Below are 25,950 nucleotides of genomic sequence, written 5' to 3' on the forward strand. Positions count from 1 at the left end.
CTTTGTTTCCAGGAGGTGGGATCAGTCCTTGGAACGGAGAATTATAACTATAAGCAATGATTGGAAGTGGGGGGTGTATGATGGTGGCAGGTGAAAGAATTGATGATCTTTATTAGTGTCACAAGTAGGCTTACATTAACACTGCAATGAATTTACTGTGAAAATCCCCCAGTTGCCTCACTACGGCGCTTGTTCGGCTACGCTGAGGGAGAATTTAGAATATCAAATTCACCTAACAAGCACGTCTGCGTGGGAACCTGGATTGTAGTTTTGGGGTACGGGAGATTGAGAGTATAGAGGTCAGGAGCACAGATTTGACTTCGCAGGAGGGTGCCAGTGTTCAGGCAGGTGGTTTGAAGTGTGTCTACTTCAATGCCAGGAGTATACGAAATAAGGTAGGGGAACTGGCAGCATGGGTTGGTACCTGGGACTTCGATGTTGTGGCCATTTCAGAGACATGGATAGAGCAGGGACAGGAATGGTTGTTGCAGGTTCCGGGGTTTAGGTGTTTTAGTAAGCTCAGAGAAGGGGGCAAAAGCGGGGGAGGTGTGGCGCTGCTAGTCAAGGACAGTATTACGGTGGCGGAAAGGATGCTAGATGGGGACTCTTCTTCTGAGGTAGTATGGGCTGAGGTTAGAAACAGGAAAGGAGAGGTCACCCTGTTGGGAGTTTTCTATAGGCCACCTAATAGTTCTAGGGATGTAGAGGAAAGGATGGCGAAGATGATTCTGGAAAAGAGCGAAAGTAACAGGGTAGTTGTTATGGGAGACTTTAACTTTCCAAATATTGACTGGAAAAGATATAGTTCGAGTACATTAGATGGGTCATTCTTTGTACAATGTGTGCAGGAGGGTTTCCTGACACAATATGTTGACAGGCCAACAAGAGGCGAGGCCACATTGGATTTGGTTTTGGGTAATGAACCAGGCCAGGTGTTAGATCTGGAGGTAGGTGAGCACTTTGGAAACAGTGACCACAATTCGGTGACCTTTACGTTAGTGATGGAAAGGGATAAGTATACCCCGCAGGGCAAGAGTTATAGCTGGGGGAAGGGCAATTATGATGCCATTAGACATGACTTAGGATGTGTTGGTTGGAGAAGTAGGCTGCAAGGGTTGGGCACACTGGATATGTGGAGCTTGTTCAAGGAACAGCTATTGCATGTTCTTGATAAGTACGTACCAGTCAGGCAGGGAGGAAGGGGTCGAGCGAGGGAACCGTGGTTTACCAAAGAAGTGGAATCTCTTGTTAAGAGGAAGAAGGAGGCCTATGTGAAGATGAGGCGTGAAGTTTCAGCTGGGGCGCTTGATAGTTACAAGGAAGCAAGGAAGAATCTAAAGAGAGAGCTGAGACAAGCAAGGAGGGGACATGAGAAGTCTTTGGCAGGTAGGATCAAGGAAAACCCAAAAGCTTTGTATAGGTATGTCAGGAATAAAAGAATGACTAGGGTAAGAGTAGGGCCAGTAAAGGACAGTGGTGGGAAGTTGTGTGTGGAGGCTGAGGAGATAAGCGAGATACTAAATTAATACTTTTCGTCAGTATTCACTCAAGAAAAAGATAATATTGTGGAGGAGAATGCTGAGACCCAGGCTATTAGAATAGATGGCATTGAGGTGCGTAGGGAAGAAGTGTTGGCAATTCTGGACAAGGTGGAAATAGATAAGTCCCCGGGGCCGGATGGGATTTATCCTAGGATTCTCTGGGAAGCCAGGGAAGAGATTGCTGAGCCTTTGGCTTTGATTTTTATGTCATCATTGGCTACAGGAATAGTGCCAGAGGACTGGAGGATAGCAAATGTGGTCCCTTTGTTCAAGAAGGGGAGTAGAGATAACCCCGGTAACTATAGGCCGGTGAGCCTAACGTCTGTGGTGGGTAAAGTCTTGGAGAGGATTATAAAATATACGATTTATAATCATCTAGATAGGAATAATATGATTAGGGATAGTCAGCATGGTTTTTGAAGGGTAGGTCATGCCTCACAAACCTTATCGAGTTCTTTGAGAAGGTGACTGAACAGGTAGACGAGGGTAGAGCAGTTGATGTGGTGTATATGGATTTCAGTAAAGCGTTTGATAAGGTTCCCCACGGTCGGCTATTGCAGAAAATACGGAGGCTGGGGATTGAGGGTGATTTAGAGATGTGGATCAGAAATTGGCTAGTTGAAAGAAGACAGAGAGTGGTAGTTGATGGGAAATGTTCAGAATGGAGTTCAGTTACGAGTGGCATACCACAAGGATCTGTTCTGGGGCCATTGCTGTTTGTCATTTTTATAAATGACCTAGAGGAGGGCGCAGAAGGATGGGTGAGTAAATTTGCAGACGACACTAAAGTCGGTGGAGTTGTAGACAGTGCGGAAGGATGTTGTAGGTTACAGAGGGACATAGATAAGCTGCAGAGCTGGGCTGAGAGGTGGCAAATGGAGTTTAATGTGGAGAAGTGTGAGGTGATTCACTTTGGAAAGAATAACAGGAATGCGGAATATTTGGCTCATGGTAAAATTCTTGGTAGTGTGGATGAGCAGAGGGATCTCGGTGTCCATGTACATAGATCCCTGAAAGTTGCCACCCAGGTTGATAGGGTTGTGAAGAAGGCCTATGGTGTGTTGGCCTTTATTGGTAGAGGGATTGAGTTCCGGAGCCATGAGGTCATGTTGCAGTTGTACAAAACTCTAGTACGGCCGCATTTGGAGGAGTGCGTACAGTTCTGGTCGCCGCATTATAGGAAGGACGTGGAAGCTTTGGAACGGGTGCAGAGGAGATTTACCAGGATGTTGCCTGGTCTGGAGGGAAAATCTTATGAGGAAAGGCTGATGGACTTGAGGTTGTTTTCGTTAGAGAGAAGAAGGTTAAGAGGTGACTTAATAGAGGCATACAAAATGATCAGAGGAGTAGATAGGGTGGACAGTGAGAGCTTTCTCCCGCGGATGGAGGTGGCTAGCACGAGGGGACATAGCCTTAAATTGAGGGGTAATAGATATAGGACAGAGGTCAGAGGTGGGTTTTTTACGCAAAGAGTGGTGAGGCCGTGGAATGCCCTACCTGCAACAGTAGTGAACTCGCCAACATTGAGGGCATTAAAAAATTTATTGGATAAGCATATGGATGATAAGGGCATAGTGTAGGTTAGATGGCCTTTAGATTTTTTCCATGTCGGTGCAACATCGAGGGCCGAAGGGCCTGTACTGCGCTGTATCGTTCTATGTTCTATGTCTGTGGGAGGTAACGCACACAGACATTGGAGACAGTGCAGACTCTGTACATACAATGACCCAAGTCGGGAATCGACCCCGGAGCCTGGCACTGTGAAGCAACAGTGCTAACCTCTGTGCTACCATGCCGCCCTCGGTAGAAGATTGTTCCAGGTACCAGATTACCAGGTAGAAGATTGTATTGACCATTTTGTTTGGATCATTCTTGACCATTTTGTTTGAATCATTCTTGTTAGCAGAGTTTTAGGATACAATCTAAAAGTTGTGATATTCATGGAAAATATGGTGATCTATCTTTCAATTTGCCTGATGAAACTATTAATTACCAGTAAGAGTTGCATTATTCAAGGCAACTTAGAAGTAAAGAGAGGAGGAAAATGGTTATGAAATGAATCCCCCTTTGAAATATTATATTGTAACCTGAAGATTTTCAAGCATAGATTCTTGTAGATGATGCTGCATCTTTACATTTTCCAATTCTTTCTTATTAGAGACATTTTGAAATTTAAACCACTGTCCAGCACAACTACTGTAACAGTGATCACAGGAGATCATTATGATGAACAGCTTCCTGACTCTTTGAATAAGGCAAGTACTGTATTATAATTAATGATGACCACAATGTTATCCTTTTAACCTGCTGAGAATTGGAAAATACATTTGAATGCACAGTAGAAATCCATTTGTAGCAGGCTTTGGTTTGACTTGTACAATAGCTTATCTATGAAACAGCGAATACCTGGAAGGGATTGCATGGCAATAGTTTCCCCAAGGGACATGGGGGACATAAAACTCCTAAAATTAGGTGGCATTTTTGACTTAACGATAACCCGCATGAGGCCCATGGGTGATTGCATTTGATCTCCCCATGGAGTTCGTAGAATACAAATTCCCGTGGTGAGCAGGCGGAGGCCCGCTCAACTGGGGCCTTTAAATGTAGCTTCCAGACCTGGACCGGCAGTGCCCGATAGTCCTGGGCTGGGTTATTTGTTTATGTGCAGTGGTAACGGCTTTATTTTCAGTTTAAAATAAACCAGTTTGGCCTTTCGCTCCGCATCTCTTGGAGTTATTACAGAATTTAATAGGGGTATTTTATGAAATAAAACACTGCTTTTTTTGCGCTGGTTTTAGGTCTTAGTTGGTTTTAGGTTCCGTTTTTTATTTGTTTGACAGCTCTTAACTGAAAAATCAGGGAATTGTGTGTTTTAAATCTATAAATATATGTTATGACCTCCACAGAAGAAATTATGATTGTCAAATAAGCTTCTGGCTTCAACAAAAATATGAATTAATGGAGAAATATTCTACAGTTGATCATTTGGAAATAATATCTTTATAATTACAAATCGTTAAAAAGGTTTCTAGCAACAAAAGCTCACATTGTGAAGTCCAGCGTGATACCATGTGATGTAGTGTTGCAATGGTACAAACAGGAATGATACCTGAAGTGTGATGTCGCACTACCTTAACTGCACAGTTTAGTACTGACAGCAAACCATTGATCTCGACTTTGCAGCGTACAAACAAATGCCCACAGTTCATTGCCTGTAGAATTGGCCACAAAACACTCTGTGCTTTTTAAGTGACCATTTACTTTTAATCAAGAATTAGAAACAGGGTACCTGAGATCTGTGAGAACAGGGCAAACAACAGTGTGGCTCTTCAACCTATCAGATTGAAGAATGTTCACTGAGACACGGAGATTAATCCAGAAAGTACAGGTTAAATTGTTTAATTCAATTTGAAATAATTTACAGGAAGTGGAATAAAGAGAAGGAAAGAGAGATGGGATTAAGAGAGAGAGAGAGAGCTGTTTGGCAATGATTAAAACTTAGTACACCATTAAGAACTCAGTTACTCTGGGGCAGCACGGTGGCCTAGTGGTTAGCACAACCGCCTCACGGCGCTGAGGTCCCAGGTTCGATCCTCTGGGTCACTGTCCATGTGGAGTTTGCACATTCTCCCCGTGTCTGCATGGGTTTCGCCCCCACAACCCAAAAATGTGCAGAGTAGGTGGATTGGCCACGCTAAATTGCCCCTTAATTAGAAAAAATAATTGGCTAATCTAAATTTAAAAAAAAAAAGAAGAACTCAGTTACTCCTTAATGGAGAAGCTCTAATATCTTCTGGCATGTTTAGCGGATATGAAGTGGATAAGTATTGCAACTTCACATCTTTGAACATATTTCAATGCCAAGACTCTCGCTGAGATATTAGTGAAAATCCTGGAGCAACAGAGCAAGTCAGATATCAACTTCCTGATTTTCCGTGTATTACTGTGCATGTGCATATGCCAACAAGTCACTATCCCTTTGAATCTTTAATACTCTTTAACAATCTCATAACCTCACCCTTGTTCTTACCGCAACATCTGGGGCATTATTGTGTCTAAAAAGCGTATAGATTGTCATATAATTTGTTACATAAAACAAATATTGAAGGTTAGAGTACTGGCTCCATGCACAAACCTTGAGTTTTGCTCACATGGTTGGGTGAGCACTTTGAATTGTAATCTTGTAATCAGCCCCTCGTTTCTATTAATCTATATTTACTCTAAAAATGAAGGTCAGTAATTCTAATTGGTAACCTGGCCAACATTTAGCCTTTGCCACCACGACCAAAAACAAATTACCTGGGCATTAACCTAATTAATATTTGTGGAATCTTGCTGTGTTTAAATTGTCTGCTGCCTTGTGACTCTGCACATTGGCTTGTGCCCATGCTAAAAGTTGGACTTGTGGAATCTTGTGGTGTTCAGATCGTCTGCTGCCACAAAGGCTGTTCATTAACTGGCAAGTGTTTGTCATGATTTGAGGGTATGAAAGACACAATGTAATACAAATTATTTCTAATGTGCCGATTTAAAGCCAATTGTTTATCAAGAACTTCCTTGAAATAGGTAACACACCACGTCCTCTAATTCTGCTGCAATTTAACATGCTTGAACAATCAAAATGATGTGTGTATTGAGTACTAGGGTAAGTTTGACAATGATAAAAGAAGGAAGAAACTTAATCACAGAGTCAAAGAAACTTGCAGCAATGAAGGAAGTTATTTGATCACTCATGTTATGTTTCAGGAAGCCAGTTGGTGAAGAATATAACTGGAGCCTGTCCTTACACACTTTTAAAGTATTTATTTACGTGCTTACAGATTATAAGCAAGTACCTCCTCACCCAATAATCACAGTTGCAGACTGTGACTATTTATAATGACTCAAGAGAACTCCCAGTTAATGCTTACTATCTGCCTGTAATTAAATACAATTAGTATTCAATAACAGATTCTCTTCTCCTTTAAATAAAACATATTCTGTACCACTACAGTTTCTAAATAAATTAAATCAAAAACCTTCATGTTTCGTACAAAATGTTACATTAAGCGATAACCTCCGATAGGGGTCCTTAACGATTTGCTCGTATATCCATTTCTTTTTGAAAACAGTTCATGTCTTGCATCTACCAATTCGATTTCAGAGAATTTATTTAATTGCTCTCCAGCATGTGTTTGAAACCCCAATGCTTTCTCGTATTTTTTGTTGAGTATACATTATTCCACGGTGAACAAGGAAGGGTCCTTCCTTTTTATTCTCTTCTTTCCCCTTTCTTTTATTTTGCTGTTATCATTTTTGACCCATGGATGATTAATGGACATGTATCTTTAAGTCGAGCAGCAGAATTCAGAAGTTACAGGAGAGAATACTGGTTCCTGCTCGTTTGAATATGAGCTTTCAGACATGTCGGCACCAGAGAAATAGATTGGCTGGGACTCGGTTTGATTGATTGGCTGGGTGCCAATGAATTGGTCCAAAAGGCTGTATTCTGCCTGGTATTATGTAGTGATTGGATCCTATCCCCATGAGATGGTTGTCAGAGACCTGAGGGTTTCAGTTTGACTCCTGGCAACTTCGAGGAAAGATCCTACTCTCTTTTCCGTGTTTTTCCTGAAATGCTGTATTCCTGGGGCTGCATAGAATCTGAATGAGTGAATCTACGGGAAAACCATTACAGGCTGCAGACAAAGGCAATGCCTTCTCTCTTGTTATAAACAAATTGTAATTGTGTTCACATTTACAAACCTACTGACTGTAATTATTGGGTAGCCAAAGGCCAAAGACTTTGCGTATTTTTCCAAGAATTATTGCTTAAATCACTTGTGTTGTAACCAAGGGATAAGTGAGGCTCGGATTGACTGCACACACACCCAGGGTGTTGTGACACACTTAAAATATCCCATAGAATCCCATATCCGCTCCTTTAACAAGAGTCAGTGTTTCAGCAGTCAAAGTACTTTCAACTGTACTTTTTAATTTCTTAGCTTCCCAAACTGAAGGACAATATTTCCTATTTACACCCATAAGAAAAAGTATTAAACTAGAACAGTAGAAATCTCATCAAGAAGATTTGCATTTAAAACATTGTCAAAAAATACTATTTCATGTTCTAAGATTGGGGCCGTAACCCTGCATTTCTCCAGATTTATTTTTGATATTTACTTTTCCCTTAAAACATTTCTGACTTTAGGGGTATTTATTTGTAGCACTTAACTACAGCACATCAAGACCAGCATCTAGCCTAGTCTGAGTACCTAACCAGCTCAAGTGACCAATTGAGCTTCACGATAGTTCTGTCTCTTTAAAGATAGCATCATCTTTCTGTGAGGACTTAGTACATTTTACCCAGGATGGGAGTAACATAATCTAACTAGGGTTATTGATTTAAAGTTATTCTGGATCTATTCTGCTTAATATCGCAAAAAATATTAACAAGACATTGCTCAGATTCTGTAGTACCACCCCATAAGAAATCAGCAACATGCAGCATGAAGATGTCTGAAAGTTTCTTTTTATGACACCAATAAAACATTGTGGGATCTACTTTTAGCTTTACACACCCGATTTTCAGAATAAAAGTCTCACTGAATTACAGCACCCTGGAAGCATCATAGATACATTTTAGTCTCCATAGAAACCTGGAAGTACTGTGGAATTTGAGAAATATGTTAATATTAGATTAGAATTTAAAATTTGGAAGTCAGGCTTGTTGAGCTTTTAAATGTTCAGTTTAAATGTTAAGTGTTTCAGCAGTCAAAAGTACTCTCAACAACATTTTTAAAATTTTCTTAGCTTGATAGCCACTGTTTTGCCAGCCTATTATTGTACCAGGACCATTTCATTCTCTGTGTTCACCTTTGTACGATACACACGACCCGAGTTAAATTCTGGGCGGAATCTTTGCAAAGTGTCAGTTCTGGTGAGAAAAATGGTGCGAAAAGTGGAATTTTGAATCTGTTAATTTTTTTGTCCTAGTGAATCACACCATGCTCTTTTTTTAAAAAAAAAAATAAAAAAAAATTTGGAGTACCCAATTCATTTTTTCCAGTTAAGGGCAATTTAGCGTGGTCAATGCACCTATCCTGCACATCTTTATGTTGTGGGGGCGAAACCCACACAAACGCAGGGAGAATATGCAAACTCCACGCAGACAGTGACCCAGAGCCGGGATCGAACCTGGAACAGCAGTGCTAACCACTGCCCACCGTGCTGCCCTGCTCTTGGTGGTCTCTCGCTGATTCGCTCGCCCCAGGGATACTTGATGACTGCAATCACGGAGGAGCTCCATATAAACACCTCCCCAGCACTTGTTCTAGATCCAACCAAGGGGATGGCATCCAGAACTGTACCACGATTCTCAGAGTTGGAGTCTCCTGTACCCTCACTCCAGGATGCGGCCCATCAACAAAGTGACCACCCCCGCCTGGGAGGCTATAGCAGCATTACTTAGTGCCAGCTCACTGCAGAAGAAGACTGGGCAGCAGTGCCAGAAGAAAATGAATAATCTTCTTCATGCGGCTAGGGTAAGTCTTCCACCTCCAGTCCCTCAATGCACCCCCACCCCTCGCAACTTCAACGCAATCTCTCACCACAGGTTGCCCATTTGTCATGAGGCCCTCTTTCTCACACGCCCCCTCCCACAATCACCTTGGTGCCCCGAGACTCAAATCTGCCCCTCATGTCCCTGCTCCCACACCAGTGCCATGCATGCCAATACTCAATAATCTGAACTGGCAGGACTCCCACATGAATGAACATCACAAAGGATACACTGATATAAACTCCGTGCAAGGCTTCATATGGCGAAGTCTATATTCACTCACTGCGTTTTATGCCATGAGAGGGGGCATCTTTGCAGTGCCCTGTGAGGATGCAGACACAGGCTCACGCATCCAGTCAATTGCTGTGTAACCTACCGCAAAGTTTGTGGGGCTTGAGAAATGTCAGGAGAAATGTGCCAATGAGACTGTCGTGGGACCAAGCGTATAATCTTTGGTGGAGTTGAGAGGGACAGTTGTGGGGAAATGCTAGTTTAAGAAGAGATGATGTGAGGCCCTGTATCGACCTTACATTGACCCTTACCAACTGCATTTGCAAGATGGAGTAGTTTGACTCGATAGCAGCACTGAAGAGGTCCTCACTAAGAGGAAAGCACAGGGTGGAGGTCACCGAGGGAGTGGAGGGCTAAGGGTAAGGGCTTTCTCACGAATCCTCACCTCTCACTTTGTTCTTTTCAGTGCGTAATTTTGGGAGAATCATGGAGCCTGTTGAGTTGGCGTTTCTACTACTTGCGATAGAGCAGCAGCAGAGGCACAAAGCTACTGCTGCCCGCGGTCAGGACCAGCACCCGGAGGAGAAGGAGGCCCATAGCTGTACAGGGAGAAACACTGCAGTGGGAACAGCCCTGTACCGGCAAAGGATCTCCCAATGTCGGACATCCTATTTACTGGTGTCGGAGTCACAGTGCCAAAGAAGACAGCGTTTGTCCTGGGGACGGCAGACAACCTTTGCCATGTCCTGTAAGAGTTGGCATGGACTGGGAGGACACCAAATGCCCGTGTATCCGAGCGGCTCGTTTCAGGACAGCACTGGTGATCTGTGTGGCATCCCCCAGTCAGCCACACATAAGACAGGTTACAGATGCCCTTTATACGAGGGCCCACATGTATATCAATTTGGACTGTGACCAGGAGAGCCAAGACGCCAGGGCCATGGGCTTTGCCCGCTTCGCTGACATGCCCCCGGTGCAGGGTGTGATAAACTGCACCTACGTGGTCCTGCGGTCTCCATGGCATCATGCGGCATCATTTATGAACCACGAGATTCCAATTCCCCAACCTCCAGATTGTGACTACACAATATGAATCACGTATGTGTGTGCCAGTTTCCTGGGGAGTCCCACGATATTTACATCTTCGGGCTCTCACAGATCCCAGACATTTTTGAGGAGCAGGATAACTCTTTGGGGACAAGGGTCACCCAAGAAGGAGGTGGCTGATGACATCAGTGTGGAGGCCACTAACTGAGGCAGAGACTTACTATGGCGAGTCTCCTGCTTCAACGTGCATGCTAGTTGAGTAGCCGACTGGACAGCTAAGATGTGGTTCTAATGCCTGAACCAGTCTAGGGGTCCTGCAATATAGCCCCCAGAGGGTGCTGTGCTCTCCACAACTGGCGCTTCAGAGGGAAGACCACCTGGACCAGGATAGATGGAGGAACATGACATCTCTTCGGATGAGGTTGAGGAAAGCGGCAAGGGGCAACCTGCAGAATAGGAGGAATAGGAAGGACCTCGGGCCATGGCCAGGGTTTGCATGGGTTGTCAGGCGAGGGACGCCCTCGTAGCCTCATTGTTTGGAGACGAGCAGGACCAGGGGTTGAGAAGATCTCCTACCCTGGAAACTGCTGTCTCATCATTTGTGTGGTGCCAGTGGTAGTTTTCCACGATGGTGCCCGATTGCATGAGCAGGAAACTAAAGCTATTGGTCAGACTCAGCAGGAGAATGATGATGACTTGTTGATAGTGATGCTCCTTCCTCAACAGTATATCTGACACATGCCTGACAGCGAGCTGAGCATGTCCTGCCCATGAACAGGCTTATCATGGAGTTTAGAGACACGGGATGAGCTCTCATCTGCTACAGCCCCCTTCGAGGTCAGGGGTCCTCCAACTAACCTTCGGGGCGAGTCAGCCTCTCTCTACTTTGCCCGCCCACAGCATCCTCATCGCTGGGGAAGAGTGGCTCCAATGAGAGGCCTGAGTGTTGATGCTGAGCGGAGGAGGGGGCTGCCAGCAGCAGCACTTCTTTACTGAGTCATCAATGTGAGAGTTGGGAGAGAAATATGACTGTCACTCTCACACTACACATGGATGAAACACTGAGTGTCTGCGGTGGTTCACGGAGCATGGCACCATGAAATGACAGGGTGGAGGATCTGCTGGTGAACAAGTGATGTTTATTTGGATGTGTTTTTTTATAGTGGTGGCCTATCGTAATGAGTGCCTCTGCTCAACTGTGCCCACTAGGTACCTCCAGCTTCTTCACTCTTCCCAACCCTCCCACTACGTCTAGATATTTACCGAGGATCCACATCTGTCCGAAGCCCTCCACGCTCTGTTACCTGAGATTACTTTTGACGGGTGTCCCCTGGGAGGCCTGGGCCTCAAACATTCTTTGACCCATAGAATCCATAGAACAGTACAGCACAGAACAGGCCCTTCGGCCCTCGATGTTGTGCCGAGCAATGATCACCCTACTTAAACCCACATAACCCGTAACCCAACAATCCCCCCATTAACCTTACACTACGGGCAATTTAGCATGGCCAATCCACCTAACCCGCACATCTTTGGACTGTCCGTCGCTACTATTTCTTAGTGTCATTACCTGATACAGACCCCTAATTTCTCTGTTATAACCTGCCTGCTTACCACTGGCTGGGGACTAATGGCAATCCCACAATCCTTTGGGAGTATGAGCTTCCCCAATGAGGGGGGCGGTGAAATCATTAGCAGACTCCCTGCATAAATAAAGCTGGCCAGTTTGGAACTGGCTAGAGGAGAGTGAGCAGCAAGGAAGTTATTGTTATATATGTTATTGTAAATAAATGTTATTTCTTTCTATCCTTCAACTCGTGCTGGATTCTTCGTGGCCCTCACAAAACTGGCGACGAGGGTTAAAGCTAATAGCTGCCTACACTGCTGAAGCCACCTCCCTGGATTTTTGTTGGATACAGGTTGGAAGTTGTATTCCATTATACTATGCCTCTGTATGGACGTTTGGATGTTTTTGACACTGCGCTGGAAAGCTGGAACCAGTACGCACAACGGATGCGTTACTATTTCCGGGCAAACAACATCACCAAAAACGATATGCCAGGTGGCCATATTGCTCACCGCCTGCAGCCCGCATACGTTTGGGGTGATTAGGAGCCTTGCGTACCCAGCTGCAACGGACACCAAAATGTTTGATGAACCTGTGAACTAGTGGGGCAACATTTTAACCCAACCCTGTCTACGATAGATAGTCCAGCGTTACCGGTTTAATACCGCTGAGAGGACCCCAGGAAAATACCTTGCGGATTTTCTATCCAGGCTACGCAGGATTGCGAAGTACTCTGACTATGGTGAGACCCTGTCAGAAATGTTACGCGACCGTTTGGTTTGCGGTATTAACAATGCGGCCACCCAGAGAAAGTTGTTAGCTGAACCAACATTGACTTTTCAGCAGGCCATTCAAATAGTATTGTCCCAAGAAAGCGCAGAACGGGGGGTGCAGGAGCTACAGGGAATGGAGGTGCACGCCTTGGGGCGCAACCACCTCCGTCCAAAAGTGTCTCTCTCCCCCCCCCCCCCCCCCCCCCGCACCCCTGCGGTACCTTGGGTGAGGCGACGTCCGGATCGACGCCAGTGGCCGCCTGACATTCCTTCCCGAAGGGAGCCTTCTCCAGAACCAGTGGATGAGGAGCCATGTCAGTGTCAGACTTGTGGGCACCGACCCCGTCGTGGATGCCGGTCCTGGGGGCGCCAGAGGCACTGTCGTTCCGGCAGAAACTGGGGCCAGCCCAGGGGCCGTACCTTCCATTTGGATTAACCTGCGGCGACTACTCCTAAGGACGTGGAGACTGAGGACAACTGCCTGCAGCTGCATTGTGTGGCAGCTCCCTGTGTGGCCCCCATGTGCTGTTTTAGCACAGTGCTAAATCACTGGCTAGCAGACCAAGGCAGGCTAGCAGCACGTTTCAATTCCTGTACCAGCCTCCCCGAACAAGCGCCGGAATGTGGCGACTATGGGCTTTTCACAGGAACTTCATTTGAAGCCTACTTGTGACAATAAGCGATTTTCATTTCATTTCATTTCATTAAGGTGACAGTACGGGTCAATGGTCACCCGCTTGAGATGGTGTTGGACACTGGTGCAGCAGTCTCTGTCATCGCCAAGAGGACATTCGACCGCATCAAGCAGGGTATACAGACCCTTACAGACACACAGGCCAGGTTAGCCACCTAAACGGGGGGAACCATTGGACATTGCAGGAACTACGATGACCCCTGTTGTTTATGTACGCCAGGAGGGGCCTTTCCCACTTATCGTGGTGCGCGGCCACGGCCCAGCCTGTTGGGTCGGGACTGGTTGCGCCATTTGCGGCTGCAGTGGTAGCACATCCTCCAAACAATTTCTGGAGGGTTGACTGAGGTGCTAGGACGGTACCCAGATGTATTCCAGCCCAGTTTGGGGAAAATAAAAGGGACCATAGCCCGTATCCAAATCGAACCAGGAGCCACGGCGCGCTATTTCCGGGTGCGCCTGGTGCCTTACGCCTTGCTCGAGAAGGTAGAAGGGGAGCTCACTCGTTTGGAGACTTTGGGTATTATCAGGCCCGTCAGTTTCGCTGACTGGGCAGCACCAATTATACCTGTAATGAAGCCAGACACCATAGTTCGCTTGTGCGGCGACTATAAACTTGAGTGAATACGGCTTCCCGGCTCGACCGATACCCAATGCCTCGCATATTGGATCTCTACACAAGGCTTGCAGGCGGACTCTCGTTTACAAAATTAGATACGAGTCACGCCTACCTACAGTTGGAGCTGGAACCTGCCTCCCAGCCATATGTAATAATTAATACACACTGGGGCCTGTATGAATATCCTCTGCCTGCGCTATTTTTCAACGCGTCATGGAGGGCATTTTGAGAGGTTTACCGCATGTCGCTGTCTACTTAGACGACGTTTTGATTGGATCATTTGGAAAATTTGGAGGCTGTCCTTCAACGCTTTTCGGAGGCCGGAGTCTGTTTACGTCGCACAAAGTGCTTCTTTCAGGCGAAGGAAGTAGTCTACCTGGGTTTGTGGACCGTGAAGGTTTGCACCCCGTCGCAGAGAAGGTGCGCGCGATTCAACAGGCCCTCGCCCCGTCTGACACTTTGCATCTTTGTTCTTTTCTCGGCCTCGTAAACTATTACGGGAAGTTCCTCCCCAATCTGGCAACTACACTGGCCCCGTTGCACCTTCGGCTAAAGAAGAATCACACCTGGGTTCGGGGTCAGCCTCAAGAAACCGCTTTCCGGCGGGTAAAACAACAATTGTCGTTGTTTGGATTACTAACCCACTATGATCCTGGAAAGCCTTTGCTCATCAAATGTGATGCATCCCCGTATGGTATTGGGGCCGTCCTGTCCCACAAGATGGAGAACGGGGCCGAGCGACCGATAGCTTTTCCCTCCCGCACATTGACTGCAGCGGAAAGGAAATACGCGCAGATCGAGAAGGAGGGCCTGGCGGTGATCTTTGCGGTGAAACGCTTCCGCCAGTACGTGTATGACCGCCATTTCACTATCATGACTGAGCATAAGCCTCTGCTGCGACTTTTCCGAGAGGATAAGCCAATACTGCCCATTGCTTCCGCACGGATCCAGCGCTGGGCTTTGTTGCTCGCTGCCTACGAGTATTCTCTGGAGCACAAACCAGGAATCCAGATAGTGAATGCCGACGCACTAAGCCGATTGCCTTTATCGACCGGCCCCATGTCGACCCCCACGACTGGTGAGGTGGTTGCGACCCTAACTTTTATGGACATCTTGCCTGTCACGGCATCACAGATCAGTGAGTGGACCCAGGCGGAGCCAGTCCTGTCAAAGGTTCGGCACATAGTCCTGTATGGTGGGCAGCATAGACAGCTCCCAGGCGAGTTGTGGACATTTTCCTCCAAGCTGTCAGAATTTAGCATGGAAGACGGCATTCTCTTGTGGGGGACGTGTATGATTGTCCCAGAAAAAGGATAGGAGCTGATACTAAGAGACCTGCACAATGGGCATCCGGGTGTGACCAAAATCAAAATGTTGGCCCGGAGTTATGTCTGGTGGCCAGGCCCCGACACCGACATTGAGAAGGTGGCACAAAACTGCTCCATTTGCCGGGAGCATCAGAAGCTTCCGCCGGCCACGCCCCTACATCACTGGGAATGGCCAGGGTGGCCTTGGGAGCGCTTGCATGCGGATTTTGCCGGCCCTTTCCAAGGATCCATGTTCCTTCTATTAATTGATGCCCAGTCTAAATGGTTAGAGGTGCATAAGATGGTCGGCACAACGTCCTGCGCAACAATCGAGAAGATGCGTTTGTCTTTCAGTACGCATGGCCTCCCTGCGATGCTGGTCATGGACAACGGCACTCCGTTCACAAGTGAGGAGTTTGCGAGGTTCATGAAGACGAACGGGATACGCCATATCCGCACCGCTCCATTCTACGCGGCTTCTAGTGGGTTGGCAGAGTGTGCAGTACAGACATTCAAACGAGGCCTAAAGAAGCAGTCTTCCGGGTCGATGGACACGAGAATGGCTCGTTTTTGTTTTCATATAGGACCACTCCTCTGGTTTAGCTCACTGAGCGAAATCGCTGGCTTTTAAAGCAGACCAAGCAGGCCAGCAGCACGGTTCGATTCCCGTACCAGCCTCCCCGGACAGGCGCCGGAATGTGGCGACTAGGGGCTTTTCACAGTAACTTCATTGAAGCCTACTCGTGACAATAAGCGATTTTCATTTCATGCGGTGACTGGGGTAGCTCCTGCGGAACTCCTAATGGGCCGGAGACTTCGCACCCACCTCAGCATGGTTTCCCCGGACATTGGTGCTAAAGTACGCTGCACACAAGAACGGCAGGGACGTGGTTTTTCTCAGCATCGGCCGATTCGACAGTTTGCGCCCGGTGACCCAGTGTTCGTTCGGAATTTTGCTGGCTGTGCCCAGTGAGTCCCTGGTGTAATCTTTCGCCAAACGGGCCCTATATCTTACCAGGTGCAAGCTCAGGGTCGTCTCCAGCACAAGCATGTAGACAACGTTCGGTCCAGAAGACCATCCCTTCCAAAGATTCCCCTCCCCCGGAGCTCATTTCTACAGCCACAGAGACCAGACACAGTGGAAAGTATTCCTCACAATCTTCCTCTGTTGCCGCACTCAAAGCCTGCGCAGGTCGTTGCAGAACTGCGTGAAGATAGAGAAGCCCTCCTTCGCCAGGGTCTTCAGTGGATTCCTTGGACTTTGGGGGGGAGGGATGTTATAACCTGCCTGCTTACCACTGGCTGGGGAATAATTGCAATCCCACAATCCTTTGGGAGTATGAACTTCCCACATGAGGGGGGCGGAGAAATCATTAGCAGATTCCCTGCATTGTGTGTGTGTGTGTGTGTGTGTGTGTGTGTGTGTGTCACTTTTCTTATTCTTGTGTTTTTCTCTTGTTCTTGATTCCCCTGCTCTGAATCCTTACATAGATTCCCACCCCCGCCAGCTTAGTTTAAACCCTCCCCGCCTGCCCTAGCAAATATCCCCCATCCCCCCAAGGACATCAGCCCAGCCCTGCCCAGGTGTAACCAGTCCAGTTTGTACAGCTCCTGCCTCCCCCAGAATAGGTCCCAATGCCCCAGGAATCTGAAACCCTCCCATGTATTCATCCTCCCTATCCTGCTATTTCTACGCTGACTCGCACTTCGCACTGGTAGTAATCCTGAGATCATTACCTTTTGAGGTCCGATTTTATATCTTGCTTCCTAACTCCCTATGTTCTGCTTCAAGGACCTCATCCCTTTTATTTAATCTATGTTATTTGTACAAAGGTGTACCACAGCCACCCTCCCCCTTCAGAATATTCTGAATTTTCAGAGTAACCGCTCCGGGACATCCTTGACCCTAGCACCAGGGAGACAACGCACCATCTTGGACACTCTTTTGCGGCCACCGAAACGCCTTTCTATTCCCCTTACAATGAAGTCCACTATAATCTATTGCATTCCCTCACCTTTTACTCCTCCCCTCTGCAGCAGAACCATTTCTGGAGCAACAAATTTGGCTGTTGCTGCTTGCCCCTGAGAGGTCATTTTCCACTACAGTATACAAAGCAGTATATATGTTTCTCAGGGGAATATTCCTGAACTGCTGATAGATTTGGGTGCAAGCCCAGAAATGAGGACATAGGAAGTGATGCCTGCAGGCAAGCCTCCTGCCCCTCTTAAAGCAAGAGGTGCCCCAAAATGCACAGAAGTTAAGGCCTGCTACCGACTCCTCTCCCCGGGATTGAGTGACAAAACTCCAGCCCAGAGTTGAAATTACCCATGTTCCCCGCGTCCTCTCCGGTGTATCCGGAGCAGTGCAGCAGTGCAAACCCTGGAGAATCATCGCTGCCTGAGAGCTCACCTCCAATATCCCTCTGGGAGGTGAGGCCGCTAGGTTCAGGTTTATGTAGGCCTGTTGTAATTGATGCCCGTGTGCTGTGAATATTCAGTGAGTGCTCGCTAATGACATGCTAATGTATTACTCCATTGGTGGATGGGATGTTGTTGGGGAGGGTGGGGAGACTCTCAGTTACGGCAAGAGAATCATATTTTTCAATTCCCTCTGGATTTTGAGCCCATGCTGCATTTCTCATGCAAGGAAAATGTCAGCTCAAAATTACCCCCCCCCCCCCCCCACCCAATGACTTTCCACATTGGTCCGAGCGCAATGTAGCATTCTGTTAAGACCCTGCCGAGACCAATAACTTTTTTAAAAGGAAGAGTTCTCTGCAATGCCAATGGAAACAGAACAAGGGGCGCGATTCTCCGCTGCCCACGACGGGTCGGAGAATAGCGGGAGGGCGTCCCCGACATTTTTCACGCCCTCCCGCTATTCCCCCCCACGGCCGCCCCACGACACGAATCGCTACTCGCTGTTTTTTACGGCGAGCAGCGATTCTCCCCAGGCCGATGGGCCGAGTGCCTAGGCCTTTACGACCGTTTTTACGGCAGCAAACACACCTGCTTGCTGCTGTCGTTAAAACGGCCGCAACATGCCCGTTCTGGGCATCCAGGGCCCCCATTGGCACGGCAGTACCACGGCCGTGCCAAGGGGGGCATGGGCCCGTGATCGGTGCCCACCAATCGCGGGCAGTGCGTCCTTCTCCCTCCGCCGCCCCGCAGGATCAGTCCGCGGGGCGGCCGAGGGAGATGACGGCCCAGCGCATGCGCGGGTTGGAGCCGTCCAACCCGCACATGCGCGGCTGACGTCATCGTGCGCGTCAGCCGGCATGACGCTTGGCGCGTGGACTTAGCGACGGTCGCTAAGTCCGCGATGCCGTGCTTCACGGGGCCCCGCTGCTAGCCCCACCCGGGGGGCAGAATCGGGTCCCGGGAGGAGGTGCGGAGGCTGCCGCGAAACACGGCCAGTTTCACGGCAGCCTTTATGATTCGCCGCATTTGCGGAGAATCGCGCTCAAGGTTTTACTTCTTAACACTCTGACAAATAAAAGCAACATAGTTCAAACATTAACAGCCAATGATACTTCAAATTATTACAAACCCAGACGCCAACAGTGGCTAGGATACTGGACAGAAATTCCATTATTGTAATAATGGGTGGAAAGGATATCTCGCTCTAGGAGTGATTACACAAGAAAATGGAGACACGGTATATTAAAATAAACCTTATTACCGACACAGTATTAAAATATGTTTTAACATCACACCAAACATCACACCAGAAAATAATTTTAAATTACCCTTAAACAATTCGACTCAATACCAGCGAACACAATACTCTTAACTGCTATCTTTATTCCTACTCAAATAACAACAAATAAAACATCCCAGCTCTCAATCCATTATTAAATAACTAGAACTTGGGAATACCTGCTGTGCAGAGATGTTCTTTTAGAAAGAGAGATCTTTTGATACTGCTTTAAAGGCAAGACCTGAGTCCTGTCGGAACCATGCAGAAACACTGGCTGTGTGAACAGCCAGTGGCCATGGTACACCTTGGTACAAATAACATAGGACATCAGCTTTGAAGAGTGTTAATCTATTTTAACTGAACTGTAGTGAGAGCAAACTGAGTCACTTATGGTCATAGTTTAATTCAGCTCACAAAAGAACTGATTTCTGCAAAATGCCTGATGCCTTAGCCTCACCCAGCAGAAGCATCATTTTACAAGCCTAAAATCTAATTAACTCCACCCCTTAATCCAAACAAAATTTCATTAGCCCAAGCCTTTTACATTGGTTTAATTGCACCCCTGGCTTAATTGCACCCCTGGCTCCCAAAAGCTTTGTTGTCTTTAAACTAGGATTTCTATTAAAATATGAATGCAGCAGTCACACACACACTAACCCAGGATTTTAACTCTCACTGCACCAAATACCAATAATACACCTGAAATTCCTACATTCATCACCAAATCAAAAGTAAATTTCACTTTTAGTAGTTGATGCAACAAAAGGTATGCCACATGTTGTTACAAGTACTTGCAGCACAAATGTGGCACCATTTGCAATCTCTCAGTCTTTCCAACTTGGCCTCCAGATACAGGTCCTCAGATACTAACACTTGGCTGGCTAGCACGTTGCTTCACCCAAGAGCATCCGGAGTTGTATTTTCTTCTTGCTGCAAAAACAGAAAACCATACGATTTGCTTTCCTTTGCACAAATTCTGTGTTGTGAACTACAGATCTTGAGACCAGTTATAATTTCATATCCAATTAGCTGTCCATTTACTCTGCTTTTTAACTTGCATCCCCATATTAACTCCGATCACGTGTGAGCACTTCTCAGCATATCCAGGAAAACAAATTATTCCCCCTTCCGGAATTATTCTCGTTTCACATTGATCTTAAAGGGGCACGCTGCGCAAAAATAAAATGCAGGCTTTTCCCAAAACACAAAGGTTATCAGGTTTCACAGTTCTCCGACGTTTAACTGCATCTATCATGCTTCTTCCCATTTTACCATCCTGTCTATGTCATTCTGAAGTTTACAACTGTCCTCATTTATTGCCAGTTTTGTATCAAATTTTCTAATGCTGCTCCACACACCTTGGCCTAGGTCATTCAAAATATTTGAAAAGAGTATTTAACCGAGCAGTGGTCCTGATGAGCCTCACTGCAAACTTCTGAAAAATTGTACTGCACCCAGTTGACAACTCCTGAACAATGGCCAGTATTACTAAGTAGCTAAATAAATGTGTGCGTATTTTTGCCATGATACCCATATCATGACGCTAAGTGAAGTTGAGGGTCGCTTTTTATTTTCTATCCTGGATCAAACATTTACTGAACTGATACTTGCATTTTTGATGATTTTGCCAAAACAATGACTTTTCAGCAAGGTGACTTGCCCAGAAAAAAGGATTGCACTCTTGGATCTGAATTCTCATCACTGAGACAACACTAGGGGCTGGTTTAGCACACTGGGCTAAATTGCTGGCTTTTAAAGCAGACCAAGCAGGCCAGCAGCATGGTTTAATTCCCGTACCAGCCTCCCCAAACAGGCGCCAGAATGTGGTGACTAGGGGCTTTTCGCAGTAACTTCACTGAAGCCTACTTGTGACAATAAGCAATTTTCATTTCATTTTCTTTTCATTTCATTTCATTTCACTAGCAGTTCAATATTAATATTACATGTAATGGAAACATTTCAAAACTTGCTTTTGAATATATATTATTTAATACAATATATTCTGTTGAATATATATTGTTTAATACAGCAGACAGGTATTGTTGAGTCAGAAGTTGTACTTTGTCTTAATTCACCTGTTCAGCATTTGAAATCTGTTCATGTTTTAAAGGGTTTGTCCCACTTGACATCCCAATTGCTATTCACTTCTCTTTAATTATCTAATATTCCAAAATTTGAAATTTCAAATATTTCAAGTGATTTGGGATGTTGAAGTATAGCTTCCATGGGGCTAAAATTCAATTAATAACTTGTACAATCTGACAGCACTCTGCCTTCCCTCAATAGTGAATATCCACACATTCCTTTTAATCATCCAGTTGCTTTTTTCCCCATTCTTCCTTCACCGGAAAATGGGGTGGTAGTAGTATGTGTGTGTGCATACACAGAGGGTTAAAGCTATCTATATGCAAAGAATTAAAACAATTACGTTGGAAGGATTATTCTCTAAGGTGCAGAGTTATCAACATATAGTGATAATATGGATTTTTTAATGGTGAGTGGTGTTATTACAAAGTTATTAGTTTAGTACAAAACTACTGTTGAAACTTACTTAAATAAAAGTGATACCTACCCTGCACGTTTTTGGGTTGTTGGGGCGAGACCCACACAGACACTGGGAGAATGTGCAAACTCCACACGGACAGTGACCCGAGGCCAGGATCAATTCCGGGTCCTCAGTGCCGTGAGGCAGCAGTGCTAAGCACTGCGCCACCATGCCACCCTATGTAATTAACCTTTTGAATGACTCAGCCATTAACATTAACGGCTCCCATTCTTCCATGTTTTGTGAGACAGGAAGGAGCTGTTCATACCTCCGGGGAAGTCATTGCCAATGAGTTTCCGTTTGCTCATTTGGAAATTCATATTGGATTTCAAATATTTTCACTTGTCTGAATATGTCTACTTTCAGTCCACTTGGAGCCTTCGAGAAGTTTGACAACATTGCAGTTGTAAAAGGCAGGAGATTATTGGCAGCCATCTTTAAGGATTCTTGTGTCCATTAAGAAGAAAGATTAGCTTTTTTACAAAATGTATAATATCATAACTGGTGCATCTAGGTGGCACAGTGGTTAGCACTGCTTCCTCACAGCACCAGGGACCCAAGTTTGATTTTGACTTTGGGTGACTCTGTGGAGTTTGCACGTTCTCCCCGTGTCTGAGTGGGTTTCCTCCGGGTGCTCCGGTTTCCTCCCACAGTCCAAAGATGTACGGGCTATGATAAATTGGCCCTTAGTGTCCAGAAGGTTGAGCGGGTGACGGGGATAGGGCGAGAGTGTGGACCTGGATAGAGTGCTCATTCGGAGATACAGTGCAGACTTGATGGGCCGAATGGCCTCCTTATGGATTGTAGGGATTCCAACATTCTGTGATCAACAACTAAGTATTTGTGACACTACATTTCCAGCAGATGCTGAAAGAGCCAAAACACAAAAATGCCAGTGCAACCCCAAAATGAATCTCTAACTGGGAAAGCAGCTTCAAAAGCTACGAGCAAATAAAGTGTAAAATATTTACATAATTATTGTACACCCTGACTCACACTGTAGATGTCACCAGTGGAAACAGGCAGTTTCTTATTGTAGTAAGGGGTGGCATGGTGGCATAGTGGTTAGCATTACTGCCTCACAGCTCCAGGAACCAGGTTCAATTCCGGCTTTGGATGACTCTGTGCGGAGTTTGCGCTTTCTCCCCCTGTCTACATGGGTTTCCTCTAGGTGCTCGATTTCCTCCCACAGTCCAAAGATGTGCGGGTTAGGTGGATTGGCCACGCTAAATTGACCCTTGGTGCCCAGGTTAGGTTATGGGGTTATGGGGATACGGCGGGGTGGATGAGGGAGTGGACATGGATAGAGTGCTCATTCGAAGGGTTGGTGCAGACTCGATGGGTGAATGGCCTCCTTCTGCACTGTAGGGATTCTGTGAGCTCCATGTGAAATGACCATTTTTAATTTAATTGATCTCAAATTTTGTTTGTAGTTGCTCTTGCTTTACAATGGATGTCACTGTAATATTGAGGATGGGAAAACTTTCCTTTTTCCAAAATGGGCTGAAAAGTTAGTTCATAGTCAGATATCTGCAATCCATTACATACATTGAAAACATACCGGCCTTGTCATTTCACCTAATTCATTAATGTTTTAGTACAGTGTTGAACTAGTAAGATGACCTCTAGTATATTTCAGAATGATGACTGTGAGCACTGTAAATTCGAAAGAAAGTTAAATTCATACACAGTCATGATCTATCAAACATAAAGGCATAGGAATAAATTAGATTATGAAACTCTGCTTGGTCTTGTAATTAAATAACTTTGGGATGTATTAGGTAGACCATAATCTCATTACTGGATACTTATTTTGTTGTCAAAACTAGGGGAAATGTCAAGGGCCAGAGTAGAGCACATCAAGGTTCAGAAGGATAGAAGGCTAGGTAATCTGGTTTAACCATTAAGTGATCCTAATCTTGGGTTTTAAAAGCTTAAAGATTTTAGGAGAAAGTAAATAGAGTTGAGAGGAAAATTTGTTAAATGTTGCAGAATGCTGAAGATTCACAAAATTAAGGTGGAAAATTCCTGTGTTGGAAGGCAAACAAAGAAAAACTTTTTACTAGCTGGTAGAACAAGGACTAGGACAGCGCTTCCCAAATCTTTTTCCTGATGTCACCCGTTTTAATGCTTCTGACTTTGTGTGACCCCGCAGAGTAATAATTGATGGGGAGAGTGTATCTGAACAGTGGTGGGAAAGATGACGGAAGTTTGAACTGCTGAGTTTGACCTGAAAAAAGCAAAGGCCCACCTTTTATAAGCTATAGTTGTAGCAGCAATCGGGCCTCTGCAGTAGATGATTAAGTCATGCCGAGCAAAAAGAAAAGCTCAAACGTTTAAAGGGGCCTTTGCAGTTGTCAAACTCGGTGCGGGTTTCATGGCTATTGCTGGCTTGGAACTTGTACCAGAGATTTGCACTACAACCCCATCGGCGATGGCAACCAAGAGCTTGGGAACCCCTGGACTAGGGAGCACTAATATAATGTTTCGGTAAATCCGGGGGGTGGGTGGGGGGGGCGCAGAGAGATGCGGTTTGTTAGCAAGAATGTTTTTTTACACTGAGTAGTAATGACCTAGAACTGACTGCCACGTGGAAGCATAGAAGGTCAATCATATGAAAAGGAAATTGGATGGGACATTTAGTGGAAATAAACTTGCGTGCGACATGGTGGGAGCAGCGGAATGGGACTGACTAAATTGCTGTAAAGAGAGTTGGCGTAGACTCGTGTGCCAAATAGCTTTCTTCTGAGCAGTAAATGATCTATGGTGGCAGCCTTTCTGTCAAGTAAGATGATGGTTTAAGCCCGGGTCAACCCTAAAATATCATCTGGTGTGGTTTAGGATCCCCACTCTGACATGCCAGTGTCTGTTCCTCTGGTCTCTGTTTTCTCTGGGTCCTCTTCTTGGCCAGCTGTGCTTTTGGTTTCTGCTCTTCCAATGCTCTTCCAAGCAGTCAGCCTACAGAGGTTACGGTCAACACCGACTGATTTCCAGTTGTCCATGTCAGTGTCCACAATCTTTGTATCCTGCTTGCTGGCCTCTTTGTAGCAGAGATATGGACACTCAGGAGATTGTTACCCAGTGACCAGTTCGCCATAGAGAAGGTGTACAACACTGGTGAGTTTCTGCTCCCCGGACATACGTCACCTGTTCCACCGGAGGTCCAAACATCCTGGACCACTGCTACACAAATATCAAACATGACTGCTGCTCTATCGCCCGCCCACACTTTGGCAAATCTGCCCACAAGACTGTGCTCCTGCTCCCGGCTCATAAGCAAAAACTGAAGTGGGTGAATCCGTCAAAGAAAGTCGTGCATTGTTGGTCTGAGGAATCAGATGACCTCCTACGGGACTGCTTAGAGTCAGTTGACTGGTCAGTATTTAAAAACTCTGACCAGTCTGAACGAGTACGCCACTACAGCAACTGACTTCATTAGTAAGTGTGTAGAAGACTGTGTGCCAAAGAAGCAAATCCGCGTGTTTCCCAACTGGAAACCCTGGATGAACAGGGATATCCACTGCTTGCTGAAGTCTAGGTCTGAGGCGTTCAAGTCGGGCGACCCTGACCTCTACAACAAAGCCAGATATGACCCAAAGAAATCCATCAAAGGTGTCAACAGACAGTACCAGACCAAGCTCGAGTCCCAGGCTAGCCACACGGATTCCCGCCATCTATGGCAAAGGTCTGTAAGACATAACGGGCTATAAGATGAAGGCATGTAAAATCGTCGGCTCCAACGTGCCCCTCCCTGATGAGCTCAACGCATGCTATGCCCGCTTTGAGCAAGAGGTCAGCAAGAGCGAGCCCTCCACCCCAGAAGCCGCGGATGAACTTGTATCTGTGATCACCACTGCAGACGTCAGAGCAACCTTCTCGAAGGTCAACCCATAGAAGGCCACTGGCCCGGATAGGGTACCCGGACAAGCACTCAGGTCTTGCGCGGATCAGCTGGCAGGGGTATTTGCAGACATCTTCAACCTCTCTTTACAACAATCTGAGGTCCCTATCTTCTTCAAGAAGACAACCATCATCCCTGTACTAAAACAAAGTCAAACAGCATGCCTTAATGACTATTGTCCAGTGGCTCTGACATCCATCATCATGAAGTGCTTCGAAAGGTTAGTCATGGCATGAATCAACTCCAGCCTCCCGGATTGCCTTGATCCACTACAGTTCGCTTCAACAGGTCCACAGCAGATGCCATCTCCATGGCCCTGCACTCTACCCTGGAACACCTAGATAACAAAGACACCTATGTCAGACTCCTATTCATCGACTACAGCTCAACCGTCAACACCATCATTCCTACAAAACTCATCTCCAAACTCCGTGGCCTTGGCCTCGGCTCCTCCCTCTGCGACTGGATCCTGAACTTTCTAACCCACA

At 46.1% G+C, this 25,950-nt stretch overlaps 1 protein-coding gene across 2 annotated transcripts in view; it reads left to right on the plus strand.

The window, feature by feature from the left end:
- si:dkey-122a22.2 overlaps positions 1-25,950 on the plus strand; it is a 181,392-nt gene that overhangs the window by 149,801 nt on the left and 5,641 nt on the right. For both annotated transcript variants that reach the window (XM_038809979.1, XM_038809980.1), the window contains one exon: positions 3,700-3,796. In XM_038809979.1, the coding sequence (XP_038665907.1) occupies positions 3,700-3,796 (97 nt within the window). The remainder of the gene's footprint in view (positions 1-3,699; positions 3,797-25,950) is intronic.

Source organism: Scyliorhinus canicula, chromosome 10 (assembly GCF_902713615.1).
Source record: "Scyliorhinus canicula chromosome 10, sScyCan1.1, whole genome shotgun sequence".
Taxonomy (NCBI): domain Eukaryota; kingdom Metazoa; phylum Chordata; class Chondrichthyes; order Carcharhiniformes; family Scyliorhinidae; genus Scyliorhinus; species Scyliorhinus canicula.